Here is an 18,770-nt window from a genome sequence, read left to right as displayed (position 1 = left end):
TGGGAAGGGGGAATGGGGGATGTTAGGGGGTGGAATCCTGTCTCGCAATCATCTGCCACATGTTGTCTTTGCGTCGCCGTTATGACGCCTCCAGGTAACAAGGAGATTAGAGGCAGTCGGAGGCCTATCCGCAACACGACAAGCCAAGCTTCCGCAAAAGGGGGTCTTTAAATATTTAAGGTGCAAGCGCGATCACACGACGCATTTCTGGGAAGGCTCCGGAACAAAGAACGACAAATCCTTCCCTTGGAAATCATTTACTTTTCATTTCTGCCACTTTGTTCTCAGACTGATGCAATTTGTTAAGTGTTGCATTTGAGTTGCTGGTTACAGAGAGCGTGCAAACTTCGCGGCTGACGTGTGACAGCTCTTAACAGGGCGGAATTCAAATAAAACGCCTGCTTGCGTTCTCACTTCTAATAGATTTCACGTGTTGATTTGTGCAAGAGAAACAATAAGCAAACAAATATGCGCGAGAGGAAGGCCGGCTTCTCCGGCCTCTTGTCAAAGCCGATTAGGCGTCTCAGGTAATGACCCTATTTGCATTGTAAACCAGGCCCATGTGTGAGAGGGCTAATGGGGCCACTACCTGAGGATATTAATTGAAAGTGACATTAGCTGAACTCGCCTCTCCTTGTTTTGTTTTTTTTTTTCTTTGGAAAGCCCTCTGAAGACTCCTCTCATCTTATTTTAATGTCATGCTGCAACTCTAAACAGCCAGGTCAAGTCTTTCGAAACTTTTGAAATGAGTGAAATGGAGGCGCACAGAATGCTGCACAAAACAGACACACACAAAAAAGAGAGAATAAATGATTGTGTGTACAATAGAAGTTTTACGTGTCTTGAAACCAAAGCAGGAAGTTTCATCTTATCATTATCTGAAAAGTCTTGAGTGAAAATGCTGATGTTTCATGAAGTTGATGTAAATCTTAAGGAAGAAATGTATAAGTTCTAATTACTTTTATCTAAATGATATAAAATGAAATAAAATAGCTTCAGTGCCCTAATTATAAAAGTTTACCTTCCCAATGTAGCTCACAATATATTAACGGTTTAATCATAAAATAGACCTTAATGTGCATCAATGCACACAGTGGAAACCATCAGCAAAACCGCAGAAGCTAACATTTCCCGCTCTTGAGGCTGCAGCCAATCAGCGTCAAGGACGAAAAATGGTGTTCCCGGATTGGCTGCTCAGCAAGTCCTCTACAGAGACATGAGGTAGCATTGTTTTCTTTTAAGAAAAAATACAACATAAAGAATTGCTTTATGTTGTAGTGGTCTGAAATTATTATATGCTCCATGCAGCAGGAGAAAATTCACTCAGACATCAAACTGGGAATCTGATTAAAAGGAATTTAAATCCTATGACAGTTTTGAAATGTCAGTTTTAAAAGTGCTTTTTGCTAAGCTAACTCAAACTTCATATCTTGCTTGTATTACCTAGTGCTTGGCTAGTTCACAAAAGATGCTGACATTTATTGTATTATTACCCGTAACAACTGAAAATATTTAAAAAGAAAAAAAAGAGTCAAAATGAATAATTACAATTATAGAAGGTGGGTAATGATGACTTATTACAGATCCTATAAATTAAAAAAGCTACGAGATTTGAAAAACTATCATTAAAATATGCATTAGTCACATTTTTCTGACAGAAACAAATTGATGTTCTGGGCAGAAAAAGAGAAAGTAGAAGGAAACACATTACTGTCTCCTCTCCTTTTTTTTGGTTTAATTAGTGACATTATACATAATTATTATGTTATTAGTATACAATTCTTAATGTTAGATCTGATACAAAAACGAGAGAAGCAGAACAACACTAATGTTCCCCATATTTTTCTCATCAAATCCAACAACCAAAAGCAGCATTTATTCTCATAGCTGAGGATGGGAGCCATTCATATTCTTGTTAAAAAAAAAAAACGGTACATCTACCAACTGAATGGGTAGGGTGGGGGGAGTGGATGGATGGATGGATGAACAGAGGAGAAGGCCAATAATTTATTTAAAACTGTGAAAAGAAATGACCTTGAGATCAGAGAAGCGCCAGCTTTCTCCCCAGACGGAAAACAGAAACAATGGAGCGGCCCTAATTGTGACATTACAATCCGGCACACAGCGAGGCGATCAGAGGGGGATTGATTAGAGGAGCAGAAATCTGGAAGACTTTGTGAAAAGGTCATTGCGCACTCTACCTGGAGTTTTTCGAAATTTTCAGCCTGCGAGTCGCACTTTAGAGAAGGAACAAAGTAAGAAAAAAAAAGAAAAGAAAGTGCAACCCCTGCATGATTACAGACTTTAAGGACAGAAATATTTTTTTTCCCCTACCGCATTAGGGAAATAAGACGGCAATTTTCGGGGGTCAGGGCGAATCTGGGCATAAAGTGATGAGGCAAAAATAAAGAGAGAATAGGAAGTGCAGATTCTCCACCAGAGGGCCTGGCCTCAAGGTTAGTTGAGGGGTTAATAGGAGGTAATGTTGGGTAAAGGTCAGGATGCTGTCCCGACCAGCAGGAGGTCTTTGCCGCCTAACGACCTCAGAGAACGTTGTTTGGCATGTACCCATGTTGATGTTAGGATTGTCCCAGAGATAACAGGAGGATTGTGGGAGGCAATCTCATGAGGAATCAATAAAAATGGAATGTCTAAAGAGCAAAAAAAAAAAAAAAGTTTTTATTTCAAATGCAGGACACTGGCATAATACAGACACTGACTGAAATAATGAATTTATTTGAAGCGCAGCGATATCTTAATGTAAGAACCCTACAGTCTTGTTTTGGAGTTTATCCACTTGAAGTTTGCTTAAATGCCTTGTCTGGTTGAGAAGCATGTTAAGACCAAATTGGCACATGGTGTTGCCAAGCCAAACTACAGTTTGCTGAATAAAATAAACAAAAATGTCTGATGCAGTTAGGGCTAAAAACAGAAGGATTTTGTCATTTTTCTTGCATGTGGTGATTGTTGGGTTTTCAGATAAGTGCGTGCCCTTTATTAGAGAAGAATTGCTGATTTTCCCTTCTGCCTGAAAAACATATAAAGTTCCCGTAGCAAACTGGAACAGCTTGGCAAAACCATTCTCCCAAACAAATGAGCCAAGTGACTCAAAATGGCGGTGATACGTTTGCTGCCAATGAAAACTAATTTTACATCAATAAACATACCATTGCCTGTGGTGCACAGAAGTGGACATGTCATGCTTTGGAGTTGTCTACATTTCCAACTGCTACTTTTCTCTTGTCACGACAGTTTGTAGAAAAAAAAAAGTGTTAGAAATGTTCAAATTTAGCATCATTGCTCATACAAAAACAGTAAATCACATTGGTGATGTTTGGGTTAGGCAACTTCCAACTTAAATTGCCATGGCCTTCTGCCACCATGTCCTTGTCGTCAAAGGATGTGCAAAACCAAAAACAAATTACACACAAGGAAGAAATGCACAAACAAAAGGCATCAGAGTAACAGAGGTGTACTACAACAATTCACCATATCACCAGGTTTCTTCTGTTACATAAATTCTTCACATTTTCTAAGTCATGTTTTCTTGACACTCTGTAGCCCGCAACACATTTGGAGTTTGGGCTCGTCACAAACACGAAAACGAGGTTCACGTCCCGCAGATTATCCACCGAAGGGCACATCCGACCCCCGGCGTACTCATAACACTGAGCTGCTAAGACGAGCCGTGCACGACGGCACATCATCTTTGATGGCGTTAAAAAGGGACGTTTCTTGTGACCGTTTTAGTAAGCAGTGCTAATGAGGGCCGGCGTTAAGCATCATCGCTTAAACAACATCAAAGCGGATCTCCAAGACAGGAAACGGCTCTGCTGGTGACTCACTGTAAACTCATCATGAGATACACAGAAGAAAATAGAGGAGTTACTGCTTAACTCTGCAGTAGTTTACTATTTTATTGTGACACTTGATTCTCATATGACCGGAGACCCAAAAAGCTGCTCAAGCGGCAACTCTAGTCATCTGCAATTTTTGATATTTATGCAGATTGCATTGCAAAAACAAACACATCACGAAAGAGAGTTGTACCATATGCAAGTGACAAAACAGGTTTGTTATAGGCTAACATAGCAAAACAAAGGCTGAACATGTATATATCAGTAGAGTAATATTCTGTTGGTCAGACTCTTTAATGATTATTTTAAAAAGTGCTTTTTTTTCCAGTAAAACAGTCTTCCAATGTTTGCAAATCTGATGTGAGATGAGATTCTTCAGAGAAAAAAAAATATTCCAGCACTTTTGTACAATTTTTGCAAAGCTTAACAATTTTGTGCTGCTCATTCCACTCTCCCCTCCCCACGCTCAAAATAGAAATGCAAATGCAATTATTCCAGATCACACCCTTAGGTTTTGTGTCAGAAGGTAGCAGAAAAGTGTCCTGAAACACTTAAAATTTTCACCTGTTTCATCTGCTATACAGTAGATAATGTTTTAATGAAATCCACAAAGCTACAGTATGAAATGAGGAATGCATTCACCATCACAAACCCTTTTGTTTACAGTGTTGACTGGACTAAAATAGCAATCTAAGTCTTATGTTAGGCATAGAAAATAAACAAAACGGAAATAAAAATCTGCAAAATGCATTGAGATCACCAGTAAGACTAAAAAGAGGCATAAAAGATGTAACTGAACGGCAATGTTAATGTAACAATAAAATGCTTGCCTATGATAATGCTTTTCTGAACATACTTACAAAGCATGACACATTCATAAATGTGAATTTATTTGCAGTCTTTGCTGGGCTGTTTATTGTGATGAGCCCAGTGTCCAACTCCTTCACACACACCTCCATGTTTCTGCTGAATTCAAAGGTAGCAGTTCCATTAGAAGTGCATCTTAATACATTAAAATATCATCAAAAAGTTCATTTATAACTGTAATTCAAGATTAAACTCAATATACAGGCTGATCACAAACAAAATGATATATTTCAGTTATTTATTTCTGTCCTTTGAACCCCAATGAGCCTTGTTGTTCACACAGTGCTATATTCAACAATTTTTTATTGGAAGTTGAGTGGAAGGAAAAAAGCGTGGTGGAAAAATGATGCAAGTAGCATAAATAATCTTGCTCTTGAAGACATTTTGAAGCAAAGTCAATTTATGTTCTCTCTGCTGACAAGCTTTTTGTGGGCGTCCATTTTAATTTTCAATAGGATTTGGCACCTGCACACAATAGGAATGGAACAAAACTGGGTGGAATGACCCTGGTGTAATGGTTTGATTATCTAGAAAAGTTCTCTAGCTTAAATCCTGAAAAGAGTCTAAGGGGTTTAGACAAGATGTGGATTAGAAAGACCAGAGCTAACAATGCAGAAGAATTGGTAGGCCACTATTAAAGTAATCTGAGGTTTTTCACATCAACATGGTTCCATGCTATGTTGCACTGATGCATCAATAAAAAAATTTAAAAAAGCTGGCATTGTGGGCCCCTGTAATCCTCTCAAGATTTATTAGTGCTGTGTACATTTTTCTATACTTTTTCCTTCCTCTGAACCTTCTATTTATCCACACTGACTCAGCACTCTGTCAGGGTCAACATAACACTATTAATTGGAATTTCTGCCTTTAATTTGCTGGTCGTATGCAAGTCTGATATTCCAATAAACAGAATTGTTCTGTCTGTCAGCTCTAAACTATAACCATAAACAACAACAAAAAGCAGCTTGAACTCCCTCAGTTGTTGCGTAATGGATCTGACAACTGTTGTGTTTTCATTTGAATTATCAACGTAAACGAACTTTTTGGTGATTTGTTTATGGGGATGCACACGTCTATATTCCACGCCATGGAGGCCCCGGCAAACCTATGTGGGGAAGCAGATGCCGCAGCACTCCATGCAGATTTCCAGGCAATCCGACGACTCGCAGCAGGCGTCCATGATGCCGCAGTCCATGTCGCAGGGGCAGTTGCAGTCGTCGCCCATGTCGTCAGCGCAGCAGCAACAGCAGCAGGCCTCGGAGGTGCACGCGCCGCAGGACGCCTGGGTCACCACCATGTTGCAGAGCGTCAGGAACTCGCAGAAGAGACAGGCGAGGATGCAGTGAACGCAGCAGTCTGAGAGCGAGCCACAGCCAGGCAGGGTGCCGAGAGGTGAGGTGGGGTGAGGTGACACAGGGAATGTGAAAAAAAAACACAGACACACACACACACACACACACGCATAAAAAAAAGATTATGTAATTTATTGAAATATTTGTCTGTTGACAACCAAAATAAAATGTTATGTCTTCATTTATTAAAAAAAAAAAACAGTGTTGAAAACAAGTGAAAAGTGAGTGTGACAAGCATTGCCTAAAGAAGAGACACAGCAAGTCTGTGGTTAACGAGTGATTTTAGCTAAGAAGGAAGGAATGGCGAGAAACAAGAAAATAAAAAATTAATAATTCTTACCCCGCAGTTTTGATTAACGGGGCTGTTGAGTAATTGTGGCATTATCATGCAAGCTGTAGGGTTGATCAAACAAAGATGATTATCAATGTCTAAGAGTCTCACTCGGCCAAATAGGTGAATTAATCCTGGAAACACTTAGACCTCTGATTAACATCTAACCTCCTCGTGCACACTGTTAGTGCATGTGAGGCAGGGATACAGTTTGTTGCTTTGCTGCAATCAAGAATCCCTGTTTGAGTTACAAATTTGGCCATTAACGCTCATAAATCTGAGAAGTATTGACCAATAGGACACACAGTAGTGAGGACAAAGTAATTCTCTCAAATTCAAGCGATTTCGATGTTTGAAGGTGATAATTTGATGAACCCGCCCCGCCGTGTTCAATATGAGGTGGTGGCAGCATTATGCTGTGGGGATGCTTTTTAAAGCAGCTGGAAAGGCAGTAAAAAGGCTGGAAGGAACAACAAGGGACAGGGGCAAGGACACAAGGGAGGTAAGGAGGACACTTAAAAGAAAGGAATATTTTTTACACACAATTTTTTTTTTTTTTCCCCCCAACACTTACCCAGAACCAGAAAATACTGAAACAAAACGTCAAACTTTTCCAGGCTGCTACAGCTATTGTATAAAATCCCAATAAATTTTTTTTTTTTAAAAACACAGAAAAGTCAGTGGTTACAGCTTGACAAATTGTTAAAAGGGCTTAAGGGGTATAAATAGTTTCACAATGCACTCTATCTGGAAACAAATCTAAAAAAATTAAAGTAAATAAATCAAAATGTAAGGTATAAATGCATAAAATTAATGCTATCCAACTCTCTTCAGCACTCGAGAAGTTCCAAGAAGTTCTGTTGGAGACTATAAGTCCTTCCGTAAGTGAACCTGGCACACTATTCCTCGCAGCTGTTTCTTTTTTTTTTTTTTTGATCAGAGTTCAGAGCCGCGCCACTGCTTTGGAGTGTTAAAGAGACATGATGTGGATGGATGCGGGGAAAAATAGCATTACAAACAGACTGCATTTGCATGACTTTCATCAGCCCATCTCCAGCCGTCAGAAGTGCCTGTTACTGATTGGGTTAGAGGGGGAAAAAAAAAAAGGTGCAGAGTGTGGAGGACAGAACAGGGAAGGCGAACTGAGCCCCACTGAATGTTCATGTTTGATTAATCAAAGTAGAAAGGAGTTTTTTTTTTTTTGCCCCCCTCCTCCTGTAATTTTGCAGTGCTGAGGGCTGCAGAGCTGACCAGAAGCGCAGGCTGATACAAACAAGATAGCGAGAGGAATATGAAACGAGGAAAGAGCTTGCGTACGTGTCAGAGTGGACGCCTGAAGTTTGAATGCATCTTATTATCCTTATCTGAAGCCTCGACACGGGCGGCGATGGAAGATGCATGAGAACACGCAGAACCTCGCAAAGTATTCATACCCCTTGAAGTTTCCCACATTTTGTCACATTAAACCACAAAGCTTAAGGCTTATCTATGGGATTTTTAAGTGACAGACAGATAGAGCATAATACAAACTGTGAGGTGGAAGGAAAACTATATGGTTCATACATTTTGCTTTTTTTTTTTTTATTTAAAAAAATCTGAATAATGTTTGCCAACCATACATCTTCCAATCCCTTTACCCTGTTAAACCCAAATTAAATTGAAATAAAACAAATTTTCTTCGGAAGTACTACAGTTTGGGAGTAAATCCGTGTGCAATTTAATGTCATTAATTTGTTCTGTGAACATCTTAAAATTTATGAAGAAATTTTAAACGTCAAAAGTTTGTGCAGCGTGCAACCTGAGCTGGCACGCCAAGGAGAGAATACAAAAAGCAAACCGTCCTGTGGAGCCTCTGGAGGAGTTGTGGAGATCCACAGCTCAGGTGGGAGAGTCAGTTATACGGAAACAAGTAATGCCTCATGATAATTGCTTAATGCAGTTTGTTTTGCAAATGTACCTCTTAGCAACTTCCAACAATTTAGGGCTGACATGGATAATCGGATTAATTGTGATAAATCAATTTTCGTAATAAACGTCAACTAATTTAGCAATCAATGTATCCTTAACTGAAGTATATAGATCTCAAAACAGGCCATTTGCTGAAAAAACAAAAAAAATGTAAATTAAAATTAATTGCCGTTTCTGTAAAATGTGCCAATGTTGTTTATCCATTTATATAATCGTCAGAATAATCTGTTAGCTGCAGCCCTGTCAGAATTTCATGATTTATGTTTTTCAAAACACTTTTAAAAGAAATTTGAAAATGATGCATCTATAAAGAGGCGGAAAAAAAAAAAGAAAGTACAATGACGTGTGAATGTAAAATGACAAAATGTGAAAAAAAGTTCAAGGGGTATAAATATTTTGCAGGGTGCTGCATCTACACCCAGAGAACTTGGCAGAGAGAAAATGTGGCTCGTTCTCCTGTTTACTGGCAGTGAACTGCAAGGGCTCCGAAGAAACCAGCTCAAAACTTTAAAGTTCAGCTTAACAAACTCTGAAACACCCAGAGGGTATAGCCATGCCAACAGTGCAACAGCAGACTTTGAGTATGATACAAAAACAGTACACAGACATTAAGCAGTGGACAGCCATCTCAGCTATTCACTTGGATGTATAATTCAGCACCAGCGATTAGTCTGGATCTTACAGAAGCCAGCAAGGAGGAGGAGATGGAGGGAGGGGAGCGAGGGGAGGGTCGTACATTGCACACAAGAGAGCTGGACGTGAGGCACAGATCGGCGAGAAAACACACGAGAAAGACGGGCGGAGACGGAGAGAAGCCAACCGACGGACAGACTGAGCGCAGCGCACACTGACAACGCTCCTGTTTAATGTCAGTCGGTGGAGATGAAGCCCGAAAACCGGCGTCCAGGCGTCTCCGAGGAAATAGTAAGAGACGTGTGGAAAGCTGACATCAAAAAAATAAAGGGGAGCGGCGTGACACAAAACAAGCTGGATGGGCCTCGGAGCGGCAAGCTGTGCAAAACATCGAAACCCTCAAAGAGGAGGGGAAAAAAAAAAGAAAGCGGGAGAGGGGTGATGAGACAAAGCCTCAGTGACCATGTGGGTCGGATGGTGAAGGTCCACCACATACGACTTAAAAGCCGGCCCTTTTATAATGTATGACTGAGACAAGGCGCAAAAACATCCGAGGAAATAGTAAAGAAAGACAAAAAAAGGGGGGTTGACTCTGAATCTCGGAACGAGGCCAAAGCACCTCGGAGATCTGAACCGATACACAGACAACAAGAGTTGAGACGGCCCACCCCGCTGTGCAAAAAGCAGCCTGCTAAACGGCTGCTCAGAAGCATCAGGGTTGTTGGCTCCGGAGCCAACGGCGTGTGCCAAGAATCATTCAGAGCGGGAGAGTCCCCAGAGCTAGCTTCTGCTAGCTCGCGCCTTTTATTTCCTGTGTTCAGAGGGGCTGTTTAGGAGGCTAATTTCACAGGCAAACAGATTATGTTAATCTGTGTAAACATTCAAACAACAGCTTGGCTGCCATCCGGGGGGAAATAAACAGTTGAGAACGAGCATATTGATACTGAGAGCTCTGGCATCTTCAAAAAGGCAACACGCGAAAGCCGTAATGAGACTTGTTGAGCGTTTAGTGTTTTTTTATTTTTTTTTATTTTCTGCGCTTCCTCTACTCTGTTTTTTTCCCTACCAATTAAGACGTGGAAAACATGACACATCAAGACCATGTCTGGTGGTTGTATTTTATCTAAACTTGAGAAGAATTGAGGATGAGGGTACGGCCTTTGCTTTTGGTTGTGTGAGTTCTGCTCTGATGCACTGAATAAAGACCTGACAGCCCCAATTTAAAATCATCTTCCAATCACAGACTTTTTAAAATTTTTTTATCAGATTTCAGTTTATATTTAATTAAAAAATTTAGATGGTTAAGGCTTACAGATAGTTCAACGCCTCCCCCAGCCCCTCAAAAAAAATCTGTTTCCAGAATCTTCAAATAGAGCATAATGTGATCAATAAACAATTTGAATACGAAAATGCAAAGTTATGACGTACACAATCCTGGGGAAGGCTGCTGATTTGAGTCACTGACACAAGCCATGGAGAGGTAAGGCAATACAGCTCAAAGGGCAGTATGTAAGTATTTTCAACAGTCTGGAAACTTGAAAGCAAGGTAAAACAATGGTAGAAAAAAGTAAGAAAAGCCGAAAAATCTATGTACTCAACACTTGGCTAGGGCTACTTGCATAAATTACTTTACCACTGTACCATCAGCTCTGCTGATGTGTTGCTTTGATGACAACCTTCAGTGTTCTTGCATTGTTGGGCCCAGTGAACACGCTCACTTCCTGGTCATTAGAAGCAGGTACTGGTACTTTTGGTAGTGTGAGAAGGTGCTGAGTGCTGCTGGAAAATGAATTGGGCATCTCAACAAGTCCTGTCAGCAGCAGATTTCCTGATAGATGGTTGGACTTACTTTGGATCTGATAATCCGCAGTGGACCAACAGCAGCAGATAGCATGACACCCCAACTAAACTCTGTGGAAACTTCACACTGGACCACAGGCGACTCGGATTCTAAGCCTCTCCAATGTTCCTCCAGATGCGGTGACCTCGATCCAACAGTTGTAGCTGTTGTCGTGGATACATCTGCAGTGGTTCTGGACGTTCTGGCTCCAGAACAAGAACAAGCCTTGTAAATCTCCTCCTGAGCTCATGAATGGACTTTGCTTCACAATCCTCAAGGCTGCCATTATCCTTGCATGTGGGGCTTTTTCAACCACATTTTTCCTCCCACCTAATTATCTGTTAATATAGTTAGATTCCGTTTTTCAAAACATGCAGTTTCATGCAGTAGAGACCACTTGTGATTTACCATCTTTGTGGAGGGTATCAGTGACTTGAGTAATAACATTTCTCTACTAAAATCGTTTCTTTTATGCATGAATAAGTAATATTCAGATTTTCTGAAACTGAATCGTGGGTTTTCTTTAGCTGTAAGATCTAAACACAATTTACTGAAATAGACCTGTAAATAAGTCAAATAAACAGCAAAATATGCTTATCCCCTGGGAAGCGTACTGAAGCGGTGGAGAACACACAGAAACCAAATGCAATAGATTGAAGAGGGGAGCAACGGGGCCCTGTTAATGAGGGCCAAGGTGTTGCTGATGGGATGTGGGGAGAGCCAAAAAGGGCCCAGAGAGGTGTGAGGGGCCCGAAGAAGGTTGGTCACGACTTATAATAGGCACCCCGTGCTCTCAGGCCTCGTTAGACGCTCGCACCTATCTCTCCGACGGAAGAGGACCGGCCAGCCGCCTTCATTACCGGACTCACCTCAGCCTCTCACCTGACAAAAGTGATGGCTTCCCTGCACGCCCAACGCACCCTCTGACTTATTGTTAAGGCAAATAAAAGCCACGGGAGAGAGATAAGATGTCATTTGGTTGACGGGAGTGATAAATACGAGAGGTCAGGCACCTTCATCATTAAAAGGTGAGAGAAGGTAAGAATTTATTATCGATAGCTGATGGGGGTATTACTTCACGAGCCGTCCGAGAAAATGGCCCAAGCTTCCCGCCATTTTGGTTTCGCTCATCTGTTCTTTTATCGAACTCTGGTAAGTCAGGAGGCTTGTATTTTCCTACATGAAGAAAAATGGATGTTGATTTTATTCAAACAAGACCAGGATATGGTCAATACTTTCTTCAAAACTTTCTGAACTGCTGCCATCAAGTAAAAACCAATAAACTTAGAATCAGAAAACTTTAATTTCTCCCCAAAATTTCTGATTGGGTGAGAAACTACACCAAATGATGCCAACTGTTTAGTGAGGCCATAAGGTCGATTTTCATCATTAGTGTCTAAATTGCCTTTACCATCCCTGCTGCTCGAAGCTTTGTTAACAAAGTTAGAATGATATTAGGATCGACACAAGCTGAGATGAAGAGACAGAATTATATGATTAGGAGTTAGAAAAGTTGGTTCGAATTAGTACTGTGTTTTAATCTTTAATTGCCAACATTGTGTGCCGATTACTAACCCTCTGGTAAAGGAGGTTTCTGCGAGCCCGTGGAGCTGCCTTTGCTCCGTCTGCTGCTATCACTGTTGACCGACAAGCTGGACTTCAGCTTCCTCTGCACCCTTTGAGACACGGGCGTGGACGGCTGCCTCCTGGGCTGCTCTGTCTGTGGCGTGGCTGTCGCTGGTGCGTGCCCGGGGCCAGACCTGCCCGCCGCGCTAGCCCCGACACCGGCGCCGCAGGTGCACGTCCTCGTGCCCTCGGGGATGCCGACGCCGGAGTGGATTCCGTTGGCGTTCATCGCTGCGGGCGTGCCAGAGCTGTTGTGGGGAAAGCCATTTTGGTCCTTGGCAGTCTCTCGCTCCGCCTCCTCAGAAGCCGCTGACTTCAGGTCAGACTCGGACCGCGGCTGGGCTGTTGAAAATAAAGTAACAGGATGTCATTTTGAGCTCTTTGTTGTCTTCAGCAGAGCTGCACAACACGTTGGATGCTGAATCACAATTCATTGAAGGAAAGTAGAGAGTCAGGAAAATATAGCTTAGTTGTGATTAATATCAGCAAGGCAATATTCAATAATAGGATTATAATAACATGTTTCTTGATTTTATAGAGGCATTTTTTGTTGCTATGGCTCAAACGTTTGTTGGGCATATTAATTTTCCTTCATAACTTAAAGCAATAATGTGCAATGCCACTTAGGAAAACTGATGACTATATTTTCATATATTAACATGTCAATGTTCATTAATAGGTACTGTCAATATTTTAAAAATAAACTGGAACTTAAACTATTTAGGAAATTCTTAAACTTTCAGCCCTCCTTGCGTCCTGCACTTTATCTGCCGCCACTCTTAACAAGATAAATTCAGTCGTGTAACTAATATTTCAAACCCGAAAAAGCAAGTGAAGAGCGGAAACGTACAACTTCACATGTGAAAGAATCATGAAAGCCACCTGTGTAGTCAAACACATTTGAGGCAGCAGCTCCTTGGTGAGTTAAGTCGGCATGAGACGGAGAGATTATTAGAGTAAAAAAAAAAAAAAAAAAAGAAGAGGAAAGGCAGCCTGTGATAGTGTACAAATTTGTAAAATGGCTGCTGTCTGCAACAGTAATGATCTTCTCTCCTCTGAAAGCTCGGAGATGGCCTCAACCAGACTTTCTAAGTGCGCGTGTGACAGTCGCAGAAAGCCAAGAGACAGCAACCTGTCTGATAAGAAGGAAAAGGAAGGATGCAAGTGAGGAAAAAGGAGGTGGCATTTCACTGAGAGGAACACCTTGCACATTCAGCTCTACTGGGAGTTAACTCCTGCTTTAGCTTCCCTGCACATCAGAGCTCCGGTATATGTGCACACGCTGCCAGATTTTCTGAATTATTCATCTCTTTTTTTTTTTTTTTTAAGTTTCTCTGAGTGAACCCTTCTTACTTATTTTAGGCCTTATATGCATTGTCTATATGGCATCGTTGCAGCTAAACTTTATATTCTGTCACATTTACCAGCTGTTGTGACAGAAACCTTTGCAAGCCTCCACATGTTCCCCCGCAAAAAAAACAACAAAAAAAAAAAAAACACCACACATTTTCCTAAGTGGATGCACACAAGGACGTTAATGCGATGCTGGTAATTTGTTTCCATCTTTATTTTCTTTCTGTCAGCTCACCAACAAGTGCAATTACAGTTAACAAGAGAGCAGGAGTGTGGGAATGGGGGCCTTGCAGTTTTTAACAACACATCACCCTGGGAGAGGCCGGACGTGAATGTGGATGTAAAACAAAGCAATTAAATATGCACTCTGGGCTTTCGCCTTCTCCTCATGCAGGCGTCTGCGTGCTGCTTTAATAAACAAATACAGACTTTGGGGATCAGGATTCCATGCAATTTGAATTAAGACAACTGCGTGGCACACCACAGAATTCATTATGCAGTGATTTAAAGGCCAGGTTGTTGGATTTTTTATCTCCGAAAGACAAAAAGCCAAAAGAACCCCGTCCATGACAATGTATGGAGCGACTGAATCATTCCTAACAAGGAGAATCGCAAGAGGGTACATCTGTTGCTGTCTTTCACACGTTTTTAATAAGTGTAACTTTCCTTTTCCTCCTCCCACTTGTGTAGTCAATTTTGGTCTTGTTTATCAGTGTCAGCACAGTGTGCAATCGCAGTGTTATCACAGTTTGCGAAGCTTCGGGAGCTGACGGAGGGATGTTTTTTTTATTTATATATCGAGGAATAAACTAGCGGCCCATCCGAATTTATGTGCATTGTTGCGAAGAAAAATGTGTTTGAACCCGAAGGCTCATAGAAAAAAAAAAAAAAAATCTAAGTATAATTTTATGGGTGATATTGCCGATTGTTTTTTTCCTATTGTATTTGGGTTTTCATGCAATAAAATCTAATTGAAATCCCTTTGCCAGAACAAATTACACAGAGAATTTTATTCCTGTCAAATATTAACTTTTTTGTCCTTTTTTCCCCCTCTCCCTTTTTGGTTCTTTATTATGATTAGGAGCTCAGACTTTTCCAGACTTTTAAAGAACTATCAAACTACCCAAGGATTTTGCACATGAAGTTGAAAATTATGACTAAATGTAACATGAGCTTCATTGGTATTTTTGCATTCATTTGTGATATCAAAATATCTAAAGTAAATATTACATATAACATCGTTTTACATTGGTTTTACATAGCCAATAGAATACAGTCACTGCATCGCAAGGACTGTATTTTAGGACAGTTGAAGTGGATTTCAGCATCCAGCCAGATCTGAGTGTCGTTGGGGAAAGAGCCACCCGAGTTCTCCCTACTGGACCCGGTAACTCCGTGCCCCGATCTCAGATAAACATATAGCAATGGATGGATGCAAAACCATTTCACACATTTCATTAACACAGTTTAGAACATAGTTTACTTCAAATTTGAAAAATTCAACAAGATGAGTGATGGCTAAAGACTTCTGCACATTAAATAAACCCCCGTCTTTAAAGATCAGTCTCTGTTATTTTACACATATGGCGCTAAGCTCCCGTACACCAGATACAATGACACTGAAAAGATAATATCAAAGCTTCATGTATTGAATAAAATGTAACAAACTCATCTCTATATCAAAGCAGTTTCTTATCCAATTTATGTAGTGCCATAATAAGCTTAATAACAGCCATTTCCCGTTATTTAGCTTAAGTGAAGCAGCTGCATGGACCCTCACATTCAAACCCACGTCGATGCATAAAAACAGCCAAAGAAGACTGGGAGGCATAATTGCCTTCCCTTTGCAGGAAGTCAACCTTCCAATTTGCCTACATATAAATACTTATTAAGAAACCACCAAGTAAAAATTAGAGTACATAAGCGGTTAGTCGGGTTTCAGACACAGTGCAGAGCTCCACAGAAGTGGCTAAACTCAGCGGAGTTCTGCCATTCGGTAGCAGGTCCTCGGTTTGGACAGTAATCACACAGTGGCAGTCTTTTATTTTTAACCTGCTGAAAATGGAGACTGAGATTAATGGACACAATGGAGCAATATTCATAATCATTGATCATAATAATGATCATACTGTCAAAGATGGCAATGACAGACTCGTACAGTCACCAGGAGACAAATGAAGAGATAATGAGAAAAAGCAGGAATGAGGAAAAACTGTAGAATTGGATTCCATTAAAACTTTTCACTGTGCACTTTAGTCCAGTAATGGGAAACTAAAGCAGAAATTACATTTTACACTTTTGTTTGTTCTTGACTGACAAAACCATATTGTCGTTATTTTAGTACATTAGTAACATTGATAATAATATTTCAGAGTACATTCATTCAGTGAAAAATACAATCCCAAAAAACTGTTTTTGACATTATTGATGCCATATTTTTGCTATTCAAATAACTCATTTAATACAGCACTTTTGTCATTTAGATATTACAGTTTTAACATGATCAAAGTTTTCATGGAATCTGTATTTTGTGACTTTTGGGGTTATAAATGAGGCACAAAGCCGCAATGAGTCTGAAATACCAAAACTCTTGGGACTCAGTTTCTACTAAGTTCATTTTGTGGTAATTTAAAAAAAATAATATAGTCTGATATTTTATATAAAGATACTTTAAAGTTACTTTTTGAAAATTTCATTAGGGTCTGCAATAATACACCCTGGTTGTCAACAGTTTTACATTATCCCTACTACAGCCAATACCAAGATGTGAAACTTACAAATCCCTGCAAGTTCAGTTAAAAAAAAAAAAGAATAAGTTCAACAATCTTCTAAGAAAGCAATAGAGAGTCCTGAAATGACTGAATGAACACAGCCCAATCGCAGGCACCGGAACAACATGTTTTGGAGGAAGAGCTGGACATCCGCACGCAATGTACACACACGCAAGCTTCAAATTGGACTTGTAACTGCCCTATTTCCAGCACATCAACAACTGTTGAGGGTGTACGTTTGTAGTTGAATAAAACATGGTATTCCCCTACACACGCTGTCACACACATCACAGGGGAAACTAGGGGCTGAGTGGTTCTTGACTGTCTAAGCAGCATCCCAATTTGGTCCCAGCTACTAGTAGCTGACAGCCTGAAATATCTGGGGAGCATTTTTAAAAGGCCAGCGCTTGATGGATTCATGAAGAACACACAAATATAATTGCTATTTGTCACAGAGTCTTCAGTGGCTGCGCCACACAGGGACCACACGGCGGAGTGCCTGAAGAGAACGGGAGTGAAGGGGTGGATGAGGCGGAGGGGGATCGCACTGTATGTAAAACCGAGTATTCTGTATAAACACCTCGTTTTTGGCACAGAAAAATAGGTCCTACAGGAGGGAGCTGGAAACTGCACCGAAAAGAGAGAGAGAAGGAGAGAGAGAGAGAAGAGGAGGCCCTCACACACACACACACCCATCAAGGTGAAATATGCATACATGTACGCACGCATACATGTCAATTGAAACAAAGCTGTATAAACAAGCATTCTAAAATAGTTGGGCGCATGAAAATAGAGCACAAAAGGTCAAACAGGGCGGTATGGAGATTCTCATTTGCACAGCGCTGCATGAAGAGTCGCAGGTAAAGGCGTGGAGCAGATTGAACAATCACAGTGAATCCGCAGTTCTAAAGCTTGGTTCTTTTTAATATTAATGCCCCCGAGACGGGGAGAAACGGGCGAAAGGTGTTTGCTCAGGCTTATTAGAATGCCCATCATAGACAGCATACAGTTATTCAAATGTCACATCAGTCCCTCCAAATAAAACACCCCAACCCAGATCTTGTAGTCATCTCCTAATGGCCGTTATTACACAACGCAGCGAGTTTTGTGAGTTTACACTGAATAGAATATGCGAGCGCCTTTACTGTTAGTTAGGAGCCACACAGGCAGGGCCCTGCGCCTTGTTTATCTTTTTATGCCAACGTATTAGAAAAACATGTATATTTTCTGCCTGAATGGTCCGCGTACCTGCATGATTGAAATGCTAATTTGCAAATGTGCAATGACCTAGTCAGACTCCTCTTACCACCGACTGCCACCCCCGCCTCCGCTCGCTGCCAAAACAGCCTGAGGTATCATCTCTCCTCCTAACAAACAGCGGTGTGGAAAAACCCCTGCTTTCAATCCAAAGGGATACATTTTCTCATTAGAAATTATACATCTTCCCCAGTCGTATTTATAGACGCAAAACCAAGGGAATTACGCAGCAGAGAGAGCGGAGGGGGACACGCAGAGAGAGGAAAATAGTGCAATGAATGTTATTACAAAAGGGCTCTGATTGTAATTTTCCTTGGGCGTATCAAAGCCTCGTTTACTGTCTGACCTTCTAAACTCTAAGACAAGGACTTTCTCTATTTTGGAAAAAAAAAGAGGAGGTTTTGAAAGGAATGGGCTACAAAAAACTTAATATGTGGAACAACGTTTAAGCATCCCATTAAAATCTGAAAGCACAGATCCACCGACTGCTTGGAATGAGAAAGGAATAGGCAGATTTGTTTCCCCCCTCTTTTTAAGATTGGCCAATTCCTTAAAAATCTGACTATATCTTTGAATCAGTTTGAACCTATATAAAATGTTTTGCTTTTTAAAGGCACCATATCACTTTCGTTTCAGTACAGAGTTGTTTTTATTGGAGCAGAATGAGCTAAAGTTAGACACGATACAGAAAACCCAATCAGAGGAACCAAAATATGTAAGAAGGCAAATAGAACAGATGATGGATTTTCCAAAGAGAGAAGTTCACAAAAAAAAAGGCAATTTTTCTTTGACTCAGCTGTTTTCTCCATTTGAACATGAAGACAAATAGTGCAACTCCCCATGTGTTCTTGTTACAATTATCCTCTTTTGTTGGCACTGAGTCAGAGAAAACGAATCACAGACATGTTTATTATG

The 18,770-nt window shown here is 40.7% G+C and overlaps 1 protein-coding gene across 2 annotated transcripts in view; it reads right to left on the bottom strand.

The window, feature by feature from the left end:
- Positions 1-1,994: 1,994 nt before the first annotated feature.
- mdfic (MyoD family inhibitor domain containing) overlaps positions 1,995-18,770 on the bottom strand; it is a 29,613-nt gene continuing 12,837 nt past the window's right edge. For both annotated transcript variants that reach the window (XM_008401033.2, XM_008401035.2), the window contains exons 4-5: positions 12,424-12,816; positions 1,995-6,080 (exon numbers count right to left, since the gene is read on the bottom strand). In XM_008401033.2, coding sequence (XP_008399255.1) covers positions 5,830-6,080; positions 12,424-12,816 — 644 coding nt within the window. In that variant the 3' untranslated portion in view covers positions 1,995-5,829. The remainder of the gene's footprint in view (positions 6,081-12,423; positions 12,817-18,770) is intronic.

This window comes from Poecilia reticulata, linkage group LG23 (assembly GCF_000633615.1).
Source record: "Poecilia reticulata strain Guanapo linkage group LG23, Guppy_female_1.0+MT, whole genome shotgun sequence".
Lineage (NCBI taxonomy): Eukaryota > Metazoa > Chordata > Actinopteri > Cyprinodontiformes > Poeciliidae > Poecilia > Poecilia reticulata.
The sequence above is the reverse complement of the archived record's forward strand: the minus strand, read 5'-3'. Positions and strand labels throughout refer to the sequence as shown.